The 17,214-nt window shown below is 46.7% G+C and overlaps 3 protein-coding genes across 3 annotated transcripts in view; 2 read left to right on the plus strand and 1 right to left on the minus strand.

Annotated features, from left to right (window-relative positions):
* LOC148342219 (uncharacterized) overlaps positions 1 to 17,214 on the plus strand; it is a 343,669-nt gene that overhangs the window by 94,275 nt on the left and 232,180 nt on the right. The gene's annotated exons all lie outside the window — the stretch shown is intronic.
* LOC148342220 (uncharacterized) overlaps positions 1 to 17,214 on the plus strand; it is a 161,900-nt gene that overhangs the window by 87,619 nt on the left and 57,067 nt on the right. The window lies entirely within an intron of this gene.
* On the minus strand, positions 4,079 to 12,908 carry LOC148342228 (uncharacterized). Its single transcript, XM_088285332.1, has 2 exons — positions 12,863 to 12,908; positions 4,079 to 5,538 (listed from the first exon to the last, which is right to left on the minus strand). Exons 1-2 carry the CDS (start codon positions 12,906 to 12,908, stop codon positions 4,079 to 4,081), a joined length of 1,506 nt encoding a protein of 501 aa, XP_088141458.1.

Genomic DNA, 17,214 nt, shown 5'->3' on the forward strand with positions numbered 1-17,214 from the left:
AGACAGATGTTCTCTTAATTTATCAACTGCGTCTCGAATATCAAAGATTTTTTTATGAAAGTACGTATATGTAAAAATAATGTGAATGCAAATGCCTAATCAATGGAATTGGATAAAATTAGTTTGACAGATCAGAGTCTGATGACCCGGTCAAATTTTTCCTGCAAGTCCACCAGGTGTCAGTATTCAGCAACACAGTGTCAACACAGTGTCAATACAGTGTGTCACTGTGTCAAAACGATACAGGATGCCTCATCTACCCATCACTACCGAGGACTGCAAGAAATCTTCTGATAAGGCTGAGGCTGCAAAGCAGGCGGATACATCGAAGGAGCACAGACCTCAACCACCAGCAATTTCTGGGATTACTGAACCTCTACGAAGATCAACAAGAGTTAGACGACAACCGGACAGGCTGATTGAAAATGTTTAATGTTGTGTTATTGTTCCTGTTGAGTTATATGCTCTCATGGTATTCTTTAGTTAAGTAATGATATATTTAATTATATGTCATTATGTGAATTTGGGTATGTGTGTATTTTGTTGAATGTCACATTTATTTTTGTTACTGTCGTAAATCTCGCGTGGTTTACGTGATGACGTTTTACGTTTGTTGAAATGCCCTTTTATGGATGTTGGCTGTGGGAAGACATGTTGTGTCGAGTGACTGAAAAATAAACAGCAAGATGGTGAGCCGAAAGAAAATATGGAATACGAAGCTGCAAACGCAACAACTTTATTGAAATTCTCAGTCGTGAGAACAAATTTGCCTACATAGCATTTCCATGAGCTGCCCTCACACTGACAGCACTTCTTGGACAAATACGATGAAGCACATTCTCTACATTGGCTGTAGAAGATGCAAACATACCAAATTTGGCACTGGAGGACTCACATAGACGCTATCAAAAGAAAAACACATTCCAAAAGACATTACAATTGGAGATCGGAGCACATGCACATACGCATACGCATACACACAGACATATATATACACTTGCACATACACACGCACACATGCACACCGACAAGATTCCAGAGGAATGCCAGCGGGGAGAGAGACGGAGAGACTGCCCGCCGGAGAAGGCCAGCCTTGGCGTGCCAGTCTTGGGAACCAGACGGGAATCAACTTATCCACACGATGACTAACCTGGGGAGGACCTTCCCTTGAACGTGGACCCGTGCCGTGGGAGGGAGCGGGGACGACCGATTCAACCTACATTACCCTTGACATAAAAAAACTCCTATAAAAACTGAAGCTGGGCTGAAAGATGGCGCGCATTTTTCGACTGTGCTCGCCCGAGTGCAGTTTCTCGTGAGATTCAGAAAAAGCTGGCCAGATATCTGTCTTTGTACTATTTCCTGAACTCCAGAAATGGAAGAAACTAAATATCGGAACTCTTATCAGTTGTTGAGTCTTTATTTGACCCTTTTCTTCTTGAGTACAAAAAAACGAACACGCATTGGAGTAAGTTTGGCTTTTAAAGGTTGATTTACGAAACTACTTCTCATTTCCATGGTGACCCAACTCCAACAGTAACTGTAATGATAGCAGTTATATCATTAGTCACTAGTTGGCAGTATTGCCTGACGTGTGTTTGGTTACCAGACGAACAAGTGTGTCTGCACATAGATGAGAATGCAAGTCAGTAAATAAAGAGAAACAAGCTTGCAGCATCACGTTACCTGTGTGACTTCTTAAGATAGAAGCCAGAACATTACATGGTACCAGGTCGCGGGTCAAGAAAAGGACTGATGCGAGATGGACTGCTTAAGGCCACCAGAAGCGCTGAAAATGACGGGAAATGTGGACGCGAGTTCAAGCAACAATTCCTGCTCTAACTTGCCGCCGTGGGAGTCGGAAACAAAGCGGACGAAAGAAAAATAGCCCTTTTGCGAACCAATGCCGGAGGCCATCGAGGTATTCAACACCTTTGTTTATGATGAACCCGAAGATAAAGACAAGTTTGAAACGGTCCTGTGGATTTAATTGCAGATACACTTGCAAGGAGATTTTCAAGTCGGAACTTTCAAGAGAAGCTATATCGTCCAACACTCACTCAGTGGTGCGTAAGTGTGTTTCTCCAAATTATTTATCCAGCCGTGGTGTCATAAATGATGGTATTTTAATGGGGATTCATTCAAGTAGGACAAAGTAGGACTTCACTGAAGGCTCAGGTGTGAAATGCACTGAAGTAACTTAAAAAGTAAAAGTAAAAAAAAATTACGATTGTTTAAGAATGTGCAAGAAAGAAAAATTTTGACAAATGTTGATAAATAATTATATTTTCCAGAAGGTATTTATTTCTTTGTGGTTAATTCATTCAATTCTATACTTATTTCAATATTTGAGTATTATTTTTCTTTCAATATGTAGTATATTTTGTCTTTGAAGTGTGGGTTCTTGCTGCCTTCCGGAGAGGCAGCCGAGCAAGGCTGGATTGGTGATGGAAAAGAACAAAAGAAAGAAGAAAGATTTTATTCTCGTCACATGCTGATGTCAAAAGAAGTCTCCCCAAAAACGTGTGAGCCCCCTCTCAGACATTCCCTTCTTATAGGGAATGCCCAAATAGGACATGAATATCTCATTTTCCCTTGTTGCATATGCATTCCCATCACGCTAGTCTTCGGGATTTCCCTCCAAAAGTCCCCCAGAGGGAGAGCAGATGCGTCTCCCCGTTGATACGACCAGTCTACTCGTGACCACCTTAAATTACTCTCATACCCTGGAAGGTCACTGACCTGGCGAGAGAATTGCCCCCACCATAAACAATGCTCAGGCCTATTTTCTCTCAGGGCAGTATCTGGTTACATCGGAACTTCAGAACCAAGACTGGTCACTTATGTGAGCTCCAGTCCCTTCATAGTTTCATAAAGAGAATTACTTCCCATATCTAGATTAGGCCATTTAAAAATACACAACTTTTTTTTTTATTTATTAGAATTTATATTTAAGCTTGTTTATGTAATAATACAATATTTATTCAATTATTTTAATGTTAAATTATATCAATATTAATTTAAACCTTTTTATTTGACTCTTGAATATTTCTGAACAAATTTGTTCATTTGAATATGTATGCAATTTAAATTATTCCATCCATCCAGCCATTTTCTGCCGCTCATCCGGAGTTGGGTAATTGAATTTATTTAATATATAAGTATTTTTTATATTTCAATATTTATTCAAGATTAGGACTCTTCTCATTGAGTTCAATAGTTATAAAATGTTTTATATTTCATATTAATTGAATTAGGTCTGTATGTGGTTGCCAATTTTAATATTTCCCTATTTCATTATAAAAATAATCCAATATATAAAAAATATAATAGAGCATGAACAAAAATATTTAGTATATTTGACAAAATTATACGTTTTTTCCGAAGTAAGATTCTGCTAGGCAACAAGCCCCAAACGCTTGATAGAGCTCAACCTGGAAAGAGGTTTTAGCTAGTCAGAAATTTATTCAGAAAGCGAAATATTAAATATATCTGAGGGGATATTTGAAGAGTTTGAATTTTGTTCAATGGACCATACACATACGAGCCAGCCTAACACAGCGAGAAAACCAGCGCTGACTCCAGTCGCCATCAAGTTGCCAACTCCTGACATTCCAAAACCTTTGAGAGAAACTGAGACGATTTGCGTTTCTCTTTCTGGTTCTTTTTATAGTTCAACTTCTAGTTCTGTTTTTCACCTTTTCACACAGCGTAATGAAAGCCAGTTGAGCAAGTGGAACAAGTGATTTTATTGATGATTGTGGAAGGCAACGATTTCATAAGCACCGTTTCTTCTCACACCTGTACCATTAAGTAAAAAGACAACTGAAAAGCATAACGTTAACAAATGTTATTCCAGGCAAAGGCAATTAATTTCATTTACATCTTGATGTAAAATCACAAAAAAAAAGATCATCATCACACAAACACATTGATAATTCTGGCTCTGATCCCATTGGCTTAGTGCCAATAAAAGAGCTTTGCAAAATTAAATTTTTCATATTTTATTCAAAATCACATTTACATCTTACCACTAAGAGTCAGTTCCTTCAGTTTTTTGTTTTCTTTTTTTTAAGCTTCAAGAATCGCTGCTTTTCTCACCAGCACAATTGTGACTCTCAGCACCCTGTTTAGTGAAGAATTTTTTAGCACAAACGCTGCAACTCAATGGCTTGTCTCCACTGTGCGTTCTTGTGTGGCTTCGTAAATGCGACTTTCGAGAGAACCTCTTGGCACAAACTGAGCAGGAAAAAGGTTTTTCTCCACTGTGTGTTCTTGTGTGGCTTCGTAAATGCGACTTTCGAGAGAACCTCTTGGCACAAACTGAGCAGGAAAAAGGTTTTTCTCCACTGTGCGTTCTTGTGTGGCTTCGTAAATGCGACTTTTGAGAGAACCTCTTGGCACAAACTGAGCAGGAAAAAGGTTTTTCACCACTGTGCTTTCTTGTGTGACTTGTCAAATTTGATTTTAGAGAAAAGCTTTTACCACAAACCAAGCAGGAAAATGGTTTTTCTCCAGTGTGTGTTCTTGTGTGGCTTGTTAAACCTTCCTTTTGAGAGAAGCATTTTCCACAAACTGAGCAGGAAAAAGATTTTTCACCACTGTGTGTTCTTGTGTGAATTATTAAATGAGACCTTCGAGAGAAACTCTTGCCACAAACTGAGCAGGAAAAAGGTTTTTCTCCACTGTGTATTCTTGTGTGGTATGTTAAACTTGAATTTTGAGAGAAACTCTTGCCACAAACTGAGCATGAAAAAGGTTTTTCTCCAGTGTGTAATCGTATATGTGTTTTTAAATTTGACTTTAAAGAAAAGCTTTTGCCACAAACTGAGCAAGAAAAAGGTTTTTCTCCAGTGTGTGTTCTTGCGTGTTCTGTTAAATTTGCCTTTAGAGAGAAGCATTTTCCACAAACTGAGCAGGAAAAAGATTTTTCATCACTGTGTGTTCTTGTGTGGATTGTTAAATGAAACTTTCGAGAGAAACTCTTGCCACAAACTGAGCAGGAAAAAGGTTTTTCTCCACTGTGTATTCTTGTGTGGTATGTTAAACTTGAATTTTGATAGAAGCTTTTGCCACAAACTGAGCAAGAAAAAGGTTTTTCTCCACTGTGCGTTCTTGTGTGCCTTACTAAATGAGACTTTCGAGAGAAGCTTTTGCCACATACCGAGCAGGAAAAAGGTTTTTCACCACTGTGTGTTTTTCTGTGCCCTTTTAAAGACAGCTTTGAAGTGAATGAGTCAGTGTGACATGCCCTTTCACCTTTGGCTTGCCCATCATCATCATCATCATCATCATCATCATCATCATGAGCGTGTGATAATGTGTCCTCATTATGTGCTTGTGATGGCCCCCGGTGGTCTTCATCAACTTCTGTTGTCACGAGATGACTTGAACTGCTGCTTGTAGGCTCCGCCCCTCTGTTGTCCTCACACTCATCCTTGTTTTCATCTTCAGTCTTTATAGGGTCAACGTTCACTGGTGACTTGTTGATCTCCTCCTCCTCCTCCTCCTTTTTGATGTGAGTCAAGTCTGGCTCCTCTTTCACAGAACGGAGACAGTTTTCACTGACGTCTGCAGGACACAAAAAGACAAACACACATTTGGTTTGGTCAAGTCAAGTCAAGTCAATTTTATTTGTATAGCCCTTAATCACAGACAGTCTCAAAGGGCTTTACATAGCCACAATCGACATCCCCGATCTTAACCCCCAGAAGGGCAAGGAAAAACTCACAAAACCTCATTAGGGGAAAAGTGAGAAACCTTGAGAAGGGACCACAGATGGGGGAATCCCCCTTCCAGGCTGCAATGGATGCCAACTGGGCAACATTTGACACATACAATGATGCTATGCAATGATAGATGAGATAATATAAGAGTCAATTGAATGAAGCGCTGCAGGAAGATGACTTCAGTGGAGTGGGTCCTTATCCAGGGCCGTAATATCCATGGCAGCATATCCGAGGATGAGCCTTCGATCTTGTACCAGTCAGTTGGTGTAAAGTCAGATCAAACCTCATGCGGCGACTTTGTCTTATATTGTTTCTACCGTGCTACCTTGACTTGTGCCTGCCGCACACGAATCAATGCGTGCAACCCCAACTTGGACCGGACCATGGGGGCATTTCACAAAATTACGTCCTCCGATGTAAACCTCCCTTTAACAGCACAACCGTGATAAACGAGCATTTAAAAAGGAAGCACGTTGCGGCTGATGCCCGATTTCATTCCTGACATAGTCACAGACGTTTTTGGAATATGTATTCGAATTCAACTAAGATACACCATAATATTTTAAGAGTTCACTGAATTATTTTGGAACTGCAATGACGCTTAACAGCTATAGGGTGTCAGTAATGAGTAACAAAGTAACACAAGACCTCCCACTGATCCATCATCATTGTCATTTGGATAAATTACCAGGAACTATGAGTTGTGGGGGTGATGCAAACCACCTGGGCCACAGGAACTTTATTACCAGGAACTAAATGTTCCTGGACTTGTAGGTAGAAAAGGGGGTTGTGACGTTCAGCCTTTTTAAGCCCATAGTAAGACAAAGATGCAGATGCATTCCTTGCAGCATGCGCTTGTTCACTGATGAGATCCGTGCAACCCTGGATGGATGCATTCAATGTATTTTAAATGTTTGGATGGGGTGAAACGATGCACACGTGCACAAAACAGTGCAGGGCCACCCGAGGTTCATTGACTCTCACCCGACCAAGCCAGTAAGAAGTTCATAAATAAATAAGACCAATCCGTACTTGATTTAAAAAAATATATATATATATTTTGTGTTTTATTCACTAATATTGATCAACCGCCATTGACGTTTTCGCGGCAGTGTGCACATTTTTAGAGTCAGGCGGAATTGCTTCCGTAAGGAATTGCTTGAACAAAATATAAAAACCAGAAAATGTTTTGTTATTTTAAATGTAAATTTTATACTGGGAAAAACATGGAGTTCACCCCCCACTATTGGTTATTCTTTGGCATATATTTTCTGCACTGATTTCATTTGACATAAACAATTGCTCAGCAGACCTGCAAGTAAAAGGCAATATTTAAAAATAAAACGGCAATAACCTTGAACGATTTCCCCAAACAACTTAATGTTGTGATGCACATTTTTAACGATAGAAAGTCGTTCTTTACAAAGCAAATGAGAGTAAGACGGGTACAAACCTGCTTTGTGTGGCACAACACGAGGCTGGTTGCAAACTTCGTCCAGCAGTTGAAGATGTTGCTCGTTCTCTTCTTTGATTCCACAAAGTTTCTCTTTGTACTTGGGTGTCGTTCTTGCACACATTTTCAAATGATAATTCCAAAAAATGCGCAATTGATCTCTGCTAGGCGATGAGTCATGTGCCTCTTTTCGTTAGCGGCTAGCAAGCTAACAAGCTAAGCTAACTACGCCGAAAAGCATCAACGCGCGAAGATGAGGTTATCGGGACACAAAGACTTAATGAATTATGTCGTAGTCCTTTAGAGTAGCACTGGACATCCTTTGAAAAAATTAGTTCCACACTAAATCAGAAAAATTTAGCGGTGGGTGTTTTTGTTCCGGTGTGGACGGGTCGGTGGATGTGGTCGAGGTCCTTCGGAAGCTGCGCGCTTGCTAATGACGTCATGCTTTAAGCACGTATTTTTCAAATATATTTCTTTGCCTCTGTGTTTGTTTTTACACCTGACTATTCTCTTTTAATATATATTCTATGTAATATTTTAATTCGGTTGATAAATTTTTTTTAACAAAATAACTAAAATAACGCCACAAAATCGAGTCAGCTCCGACGTCACTTCCCCCTATGCCCGGAGAAGCAGCTGCTGGAACAGCAGTGGGAAGGTTACGTTTCTCCTACCGAATTTACAACAATGCTGTGGTTCAATCGGGCTGCAAGATTGTATGGATATAATGTCTGCATATACTCGCAGTGCCTCTCAATTATTTCACCCCCGCCCCTACCAAGAAGAAAAAGATTCGCGCCCCCCCACCACCAATTTTTTTTTCTGTCTTTGTATATTGAGATTAGATTGTCAATAAAATATCCCTTAACTAACCTACATTGATAAGAAATATAATTTCGAGAACTATTATAGTGAGGATCTCGAAACTCAGTACTCTGTTGTGCAAATATTGATGAGATGACAAATATTTGTCACATCATGTCATTATCCACACCGCTTATCCTGAACAGGGTCGCGGGACGGTGATGGGGCCGATTCCAGCTGACTACGGGCGAAAGGCGCACTACACCCTGAACTGGTCGCCAGCCAGTCACAGGGCAGACATAGACACCGTCACTGAGTGGGAACTGAACCCACGTTGCCTGCACACAACTCAGGCGAGTGTACCACTACACCATCAGTGACATGATAAATATTTACTAATACGTTTTTTGCCCAAAACTTTAAAACATTAACAAACAGTTATTAATACGTACAGAATATAGAAAAGACAAAAAGAAGAGCCAGGGGGATTTTAAACAAAAATTCTATATGAATAACAAAGCAACAGCTTTAGTATTGTTGGAGTAGAGTCACCGTGGAAATGAGAAGTACTAGTTAGTAAATCAACCTTTAAAAGCCAAACTTACGCCAGTACGTGTTAGTTTTTTTGTACTCAAGAAGAAAAGGGTCAAATAAAGACTCAACAACCGATTAGAGTTCCGATATTTAGTTTCTTCCATTTCTGGAGTTCAGGAAATAGTACAAAGACAGATATCTGGGCGGCTTTTTCTTAATCTCACGAGAAAACTGCACTCGGGCGAGCACAGTCAAAAAATGCGCACCATCTTTCAGCCCAGCTTCAGTTTTTATAGGAGTTTTTCATGTCAAGAGTAATGTAGGTTGAATTGGTCGTCCTCGCTCCCTCCCACGGCACGGGTCCACGTCCAAGGGAAGGTCCTCCCCAGGTTAGTCATCGTCTGGATAAGTTGATTCCCGTCTGGTTCCCAAGACTGGCACGCCAAGGCTGGCCTTCCCCGGCGGGCAGTCTCTCCGTCTTTCTACCCGCTGGCATTCCTCTGGAATATTGTCGGTGTGCATGTGTATATGCAGGTATACGTGTATGTGCATGTGTATGTGCAGGTGTAAGGGTGTGTCTGTGTGTATGCATGCGTATGTGCATGTGCCCCGATCTCCAATTGTTCTGTCTTTCGGAATGTGTTTTTTTATAGCGTCTGTGTGAGTCCTCCAGTGCCCAATTTGGTATGTTTGCATCTTCTACAGCCAATGTGGAGAATGTGCTTCGTCGTATTTGACCATGAAGTGCTGTGAATGTGAATGCAAGTTATGGAAATGCTATGTGTGCAAATTTGTTCTCACTACCCAAAATTTCAATAAAGTTCACACATTTAAACTAAGTACTATAAATTTAGCATATGAGAAAAATATAATAAATCAGAAAACATCAGGACTACAATCCCAGTTATTCTTGTGACCCGTGCTTCTAGTTCCATTTGATAAATGCTTTTTGTTTCATCAATGTTTAACATATTCCGTAAATATGAACCTGCTAAATTAAATAATTGACCTTCTGTCCTGTAAGTGTTTAAAATAATGCCAGCGATCATAATACAATCCTTCATTTACCATTACAGCACTTTTATCATTGCAGTATTTTCTATCATTGCAGCATTTTTATTGATTTCCCTGTCAGGTTTCGCCTTGCGGCGATGAGGAGGTGGACCCAAGAAGCGAGGAAGCCGGGGTAGGTGAAACTTAAAGGGGATTTATTGAAGAGCTCAGCAGGGACAACAACGGGGCGTGGACAAAAAAACAACAAAGGCAACTAACCAAGACTGAACGGGCACAAGGACAAGGAACCAGAGAGTATGAACAGGGCCGGAAATAAACGCGGTCGTGGCAGTCCATGAAATGCGGCAACAAAGCGAGACACAGAGGCGAAAATGACCCGACACTGCGTGGTCGGTCTGGGAGGTTTAAATAGTCCGAGTCATTAGGGGAGCAGATGGGAAGCAGGTGCTTGATGAGGGTAACGGGGAACAGGTGCGTGGCTGGTGATGACGAGTGCTGAGGGGAAACGCTAACACAGCTGACAAAACAATAACAGAAGCACATGGCAGGAAGGAGGGAAGAAAACAATAACAAAAACATTGACATGCCCGACACGGGTCATGACAGTACCCCCCCTCAAGGGACGGATGCCAGACGTCCCAAAACAAACAAAAAAAACATTGTCCAAAAACGGGGGTGGGCGGAAGGGGGCCGGAAGGCGGGACCACGACCCGCAATCAAAAGACTGGTCAGGCGGGCGTCTGGGAGGCCAGACCAGCGAGTCCAGTTGTGGTCTTTCAGGCGGCCGACCGGGGGGCCAGACCAGCGAGTCCAGATGTGGCCATTCAGGCGGCCGGCCGGGGGGCCAGACCAGTGCGTCCCGATGGGGCCATTCAGGCGGACGTCCGGGACGACCCGAACGCCACATGGAGTCCGCTGATGGGGCTGAGACGAGGGGCGTCGGCGGGGCGCAGGGTGCCGCAGAGGACGGAGCTTGGACTGGCGTTGAGGCGGGCACAGCCGAGGCAGGAACTTGGAGCAATGGCGGGACGTCGGACGCCGCCGAGACGGAGACGAGGCACGGTGGAACGCCGGATGCCGCCGGAGCAGGGACGAGACGCGGCGGAGGGTCGTCGACCGCCGTCGAGGCAGGCCCTTGGGGCGGCAGCTGGTCGGCGAACCCCGCCGAGACAGGAACGTGGAGCGGCGGCTGGTCGTCGAACCCCGCCGAGACAGGAACGTGGAGCGGCGGCTGGTCGTCGAACCCCGCCGAAACAGGAACGTGGAGCGGCGGCTGGTCCTCGAACCCCGCCGGGACAGGAACGTGGAGCGGCGGCAGGTCATCGAACCCCGCCGAGACAGGAACGTGGAGCGGCGGCTGGTCCTCGAACCCCGCCGAGACAGGAACGTGGCATGGCGGCTGGTCCTCGAACCCTGCTGAGACAGGAAAGTGGAGCGGCGGCTGGTTGTCAAGCCCCGCCGAGACAGGAACGTGGAGTGGTGGCGGTTCGTCGGATGCCGCCGAGGTAAGGGCGGCAGGCGGCGGCTGGTCATCGTCCACCGCCGAGGCAGGAATCTGGAGCGGTAGTGGATCGTCGGACGCCGCCGACACGGAGGCGAGAAGTGGCGGTGGTTCATCTGGCACCGCCGGGGCAGAGGCGAGAGGCGGCGGCGTGTCGTCCTCCACCACCGGTGCAGGAGCTTGGGGCGACGGCGGATCGTCGGGCGCCGCCGGGACAGGGAATTGGGGTGGCGGCGGACCGTCTGGCGCCGCCAAGGCAGGGATTTGGAGCGGCCGGGGGCCGGGCGCACCAGAGGCCGGGACTTGGAGCGGTAGCGGACGCAGGACGTGCTCCGCCCGAACAGGGACTTGTGGCGGTCGCAGGGCGTGCTCCGCCGGAACAGGGACTCGTGGCGGACGCAGAGCATGCTCCGCCGGAGCCAGGACTGGTGGCGGACGCAGAACGTGCTCCGCCAGAAGAGGGACTTGTGGCGAACGCGTGGCGTGCTCCGCCGGAACAGGGACTTGTGGCGGACGCAGGGCGTGCTCCGCCGGAACAGGGACTTGTGGCGGACGCAGGGCGTGCTCCGCCGGAACAGGGACTTGTGGCGGACGCAGGGCGTTCTCCGCCGGACCAGGGACTTGTGGCGGACGCAGAATGTGCTCCGCCAGAACTGGGACTTGTGGCGGACGCATGGCGTGCTCCGCCGGAACAGGGACTGGTGGCGGACGCAGGGCGTGCTCCGCCGGAACAGGGACTGGTGGCGGACGCAGGGCGTGCTCCACCGGAACAGGGACTTGTGGCGGACGCAGGACGTGCTCCGCCGGAACAGGAACTTGAAGCGCTGGCGAGGCGCCGGAGCGGGGGTCAGCAGCTCTCGGGAGGCCAGAACGGGCCCCAGCAGCTCGGGGGGAACCGGGACGGGGCTTATCATCTGGCGGGGAGCCGGAACGGGACGCATCTGCTGGCGGGGAGCCGGCACGGGACTCATCCGCTGGCGTGGAGCCGGAACGGGGCTCGGCAGCTGGCGGGGAGCCGGAACGGGGCTCGGCAGCTGGCGGGGAGCCGGAACGGGGCTCGGCAGCTGGCGGGGAGCCGGAACGGGGCTCGGCAGCTGGCGGGGAGCCGGGAAGGGGCTCAGCAGCTGGGGAGGAGCCGGAACGGGGCTCAGCAGCTGACGAGGGGGCGACAGAGGGCCGGATGCAGCAGTCGGTCCGGGCACAGCCGAACCGGGGGCCCTGATCCCGATCAGCCTGCCGCCATAGGGAATCAGGGGAATGGGGAACACGAGGGACCAAGGTTACAGGGGCTGGTGAACGCGAGCTAGGAGGTGCCAGGGGAACGTGAGCAGGTGCTGAAACCGATGGTGAACGAGGTACCGGGACTACAGGGGCTGGTGAACGTGCGCTACAAAACGTGGGTTGAACGGAAGGTGATGCAGAAACCGACTGTGGACGAGGTACAGAAACAGACGGACGAGGTGAACTAAGTGAATCCGAAAAACGTGACTCAGGGTGTAAAAAGTGGGTGTTATTACGAGAGGTGGCAGACCCTTTACTTGGGCGCCGTCGTTGACCACCCCGCGGAGGTCCGGGAAAGATGGCCAACCGGGTGCCCAAGTAAAGGTCTGATGGGTGGGATTCAGGGGTGGACTCAAAAGAAAACCGTGACAAAAACTGACTGGGAGAAGAAAACTCATGAGAAAAATCAAAATCTGGGTCAAACTCGGAAACAGACAAATGAAAATAGGGGTCATCATCTAAATCTGAATTAACAAAAACATGGGGGGACAAAATGGTGTCGTAATCAAAGATGTTAACACGAGACGAAGAAGAATGGGGAACTGGCTTGGCGGAACATATAGATCGACTGAGGTTTCAGTCCTTCCATCGCGACGTCCTCTGTCCGTTCAGTACACCTGCTGCCGCGCCGTTCCGTTCACTCAGCTCGTCGGCAGCACGTACACACGGTTGTTGTCGATCCTCTCCCGCGTCCCCACTAGCGACTAGACCGCTGCCACCATGTTTCGTTCTGTTCTGTCATATGACTATACAGAATGGACGGTTAGAGCTCTTTCATTTGCTCACTGAATCTTTATTGTAACATCAACTGCACGGCTCTCATACACTCCACTTCTGCCCTGCTGGCGCGGTGTGCGTCAACTAACACAGTCCCCCTGGGAACACCCAACCACCAACTAACAATCCCATTGTTACATCTCTGTTGGCCAAACATAATCAAGAAAAAAAAGATCATAATCTTCACATTGATGTCATATTTGTCAGGTTCGCCGGTAGGCGAGGAGGAGGTGGACCCAAAGGTGCGAGGAAGCAGGGAAAAGGGTAAACTAAAGGGAATTTATTAAATTAATCAAATGAGGACAAACATGGCGTGGACAAACAAACGTGGCAGGGTGCAAAAAGACTAAGACGAACTAAACGTGACTAAACAGAACAAAAGCCGAGGAACAAGACAGTGACAAAAACCAGGGACATGAGAGGGAGCGAGAGCAAGAACATGGCCGTGAAGGAGATCAGGGAGCGGTCGTGACAGTCCAAACGGAGTAGCAGGAGTAATGATCCGACCATGGGTTGTCGGAGTGAGGTGTTTAAATAGTCCAGTCAATAGGGGAGCAGATGGGAATCAGGTGTGTTGATGATAACGGGGAACAGGTGCGTGGCTGGTGAGACAGAGTGCTGGGGGGAAACGCCCTACTCAGCTGACAAACATAAACAAAAGTGCACATGGTAGGAAAGTGACAAAAACAATAACAAAAGCACATGCAGACGAAAACAATGACAAAAACCCCTGTCATGCCCGACGCGGATCATGACAATAACTCATTGAGAAACTGGGTTTCTCCGGAAACTGTGTTTCCCCTGCGGATAGCACGGAAGTGTAAATTAAGGGTTCTGCGGTCCCTCTAAAACCGAATCGTGTTATTCAAGGAGTTATATAAATGGTATTAGGTCGTAACTCGTTTAGAAACATGTTTTCTCGGTGCGGAAAACTGTCTCGTGTCCGAGATCTTACATTGTGGAAACAAAGGATGGACAAAGAGTGAGGGGGAACTGGAGGAGTCTTCTGAAGGTTCCCGAGGACTAGTGATGGGTCCAGCGACACTGAGGCGACGATGCGTGCACCGAGCTTCCAGGGCAAACCCGTGTCAGTGAGCGTACTGCTTTAAGAAAGTCACGTGACCACTACCGGAACCGTGTCGACACAGCGGTCGCGCACCAAACTGTGTTTATAAGGAAGCGCATCTGTCAACAGGATGCACGCTCAAAACAAGCATCGAGTTATTGGCGCTTTACTCTGCGTTAAATATCCGCAAGATGGAAGACATCACTGTTGATGCGCACTCAGAGGTGCAGCGCTATATGTCAGCAGGACACGTTGCACGTACGGAAGACTCGCTCTTATACTGGAAGTCAATGGAGGCAACGTTCCCTCACCTATTTATATTTGCCACACAGGCGTTGTGCACACCGGCCTCTTCAGTGCCTTGTGGGAGGATCTTCTCAAAGGCGGGGGAAATTGCCTAAAAAAAAGAAAAAATTATAAATAGACTGAATTGTGACGGTTCGGGTTGGGGAGGAGGGCCTGGCAGTCTCTGATTATTTGCAGGTTCGCGATCCTTCCAGCCAGGCTCTCCTCCGGAGAAAGTGGGCGTCGGCTCCGGCGCACCTGCGGCTCGTTGTCTGCAATCAACGGGCAGCATAAGAACCAGCCACGCCAGGAGCTCGACGCCGGATTATCTCGTCATCTCGTGTGGTACTGGCCCATGTCACGTCACGCTTCTCGATGGCCCGATTCCTTGTGCCCTCGTGCTTGTCTGACCTCCGTGCTCTCTGTTTCCCCGTCCAGCCGACCGAGCCCGTCCGGACCCGCTCCGCCCGCAACCGCTCCCGAGTTCCTGCCCGGAGCTCATCCCGCCAGCGCTCTCCGCAACACGCCGTGCCCGGGCTTCCGCCGCGCCGCGTCTTCCGCACCTCCGCCTGCCCGACCGCACCTCCCGGTGCACCCCGCTCCGACGTCTGCTCATCCGCACCTCCCGGTGCCCACCGCTCCGACGCCTGCCCGTCAGCACCTCCCGGTGCACGCCGCCCCGACGCCTGCCCGTCGGTGCTTCCCTCCGGGCTTGCCGCCCTTCCTCATTCCCCAATAAACCCTGTCTCAAACACTCCTGTAGCTCTTGGGTGCTCCTTCCCTCTCACCCGGTTCGCGCAACCGCGACATGAATAACAAAACGCTGGAGAAACTATTTTTTTTAATAAAAATCTTTAATTACAATGAGTCCATTGTCATTCGCAACACTTTTACTTAGGCATTCAGACAGATGTTCTCTTAATTTATCAACTGCGTCTCGAATATCAAAGATTTTTTTATGAAAGTACGTATATGTAAAAATAATGTGAATGCAAATGCCTAATCAATGGAATTGGATAAAATTAGTTTGACAGATCAGAGTCTGATGACCCGGTCAAATTTTTCCTGCAAGTCCACCAGGTGTCAGTATTCAGCAACACAGTGTCAACACAGTGTCAATACAGTGTGTCACTGTGTCAAAACGATACAGGATGCCTCATCTACCCATCACTACCGAGGACTGCAAGAAATCTTCTGATAAGGCTGAGGCTGCAAAGCAGGCGGATACATCGAAGGAGCACAGACCTCAACCACCAGCAATTTCTGGGATTACTGAACCTCTACGAAGATCAACAAGAGTTAGACGACAACCGGACAGGCTGATTGAAAATGTTTAATGTTGTGTTATTGTTCCTGTTGAGTTATATGCTCTCATGGTATTCTTTAGTTAAGTAATGATATATTTAATTATATGTCATTATGTGAATTTGGGTATGTGTGTATTTTGTTGAATGTCACATTTATTTTTGTTACTGTCGTAAATCTCGCGTGGTTTACGTGATGACGTTTTACGTTTGTTGAAATGCCCTTTTATGGATGTTGGCTGTGGGAAGACATGTTGTGTCGAGTGACTGAAAAATAAACAGCAAGATGGTGAGCCGAAAGAAAATATGGAATACGAAGCTGCAAACGCAACAACTTTATTGAAATTCTCAGTCGTGAGAACAAATTTGCCTACATAGCATTTCCATGAGCTGCCCTCACACTGACAGCACTTCTTGGACAAATACGATGAAGCACATTCTCTACATTGGCTGTAGAAGATGCAAACATACCAAATTTGGCACTGGAGGACTCACATAGACGCTATCAAAAGAAAAACACATTCCAAAAGACATTACAATTGGAGATCGGAGCACATGCACATACGCATACGCATACACACAGACATATATATACACTTGCACATACACACGCACACATGCACACCGACAAGATTCCAGAGGAATGCCAGCGGGGAGAGAGACGGAGAGACTGCCCGCCGGAGAAGGCCAGCCTTGGCGTGCCAGTCTTGGGAACCAGACGGGAATCAACTTATCCACACGATGACTAACCTGGGGAGGACCTTCCCTTGAACGTGGACCCGTGCCGTGGGAGGGAGCGGGGACGACCGATTCAACCTACATTACCCTTGACATAAAAAAACTCCTATAAAAACTGAAGCTGGGCTGAAAGATGGCGCGCATTTTTCGACTGTGCTCGCCCGAGTGCAGTTTCTCGTGAGATTCAGAAAAAGCTGGCCAGATATCTGTCTTTGTACTATTTCCTGAACTCCAGAAATGGAAGAAACTAAATATCGGAACTCTTATCAGTTGTTGAGTCTTTATTTGACCCTTTTCTTCTTGAGTACAAAAAAACGAACACGCATTGGAGTAAGTTTGGCTTTTAAAGGTTGATTTACGAAACTACTTCTCATTTCCATGGTGACCCAACTCCAACAGTAACTGTAATGATAGCAGTTATATCATTAGTCACTAGTTGGCAGTATTGCCTGACGTGTGTTTGGTTACCAGACGAACAAGTGTGTCTGCACATAGATGAGAATGCAAGTCAGTAAATAAAGAGAAACAAGCTTGCAGCATCACGTTACCTGTGTGACTTCTTAAGATAGAAGCCAGAACATTACATGGTACCAGGTCGCGGGTCAAGAAAAGGACTGATGCGAGATGGACTGCTTAAGGCCACCAGAAGCGCTGAAAATGACGGGAAATGTGGACGCGAGTTCAAGCAACAATTCCTGCTCTAACTTGCCGCCGTGGGAGTCGGA

This window comes from Idiotropiscis lumnitzeri, chromosome 2, assembly GCF_059441095.1.
Source record: "Idiotropiscis lumnitzeri isolate Australia: NSW breed Sydney's pygmy pipehorse chromosome 2, RoL_Ilum_1.0, whole genome shotgun sequence".
NCBI lineage: Eukaryota > Metazoa > Chordata > Actinopteri > Syngnathiformes > Syngnathidae > Idiotropiscis > Idiotropiscis lumnitzeri.

Coding starts and splice junctions, on each gene's coding strand:
- LOC148342228 (XM_088285332.1), bottom strand. CDS start 12,908: ATGGAAGGACTGAAACCTCAGTCGATCTATATGTTCCGCCAAGCCA. Junction 5,539..12,862: donor CTATATGTTCCGCCAAGCCA/GTTCCCCATTCT, acceptor GTTCTGTGAAAG/AGGAGCCAGACTTGACTCAC.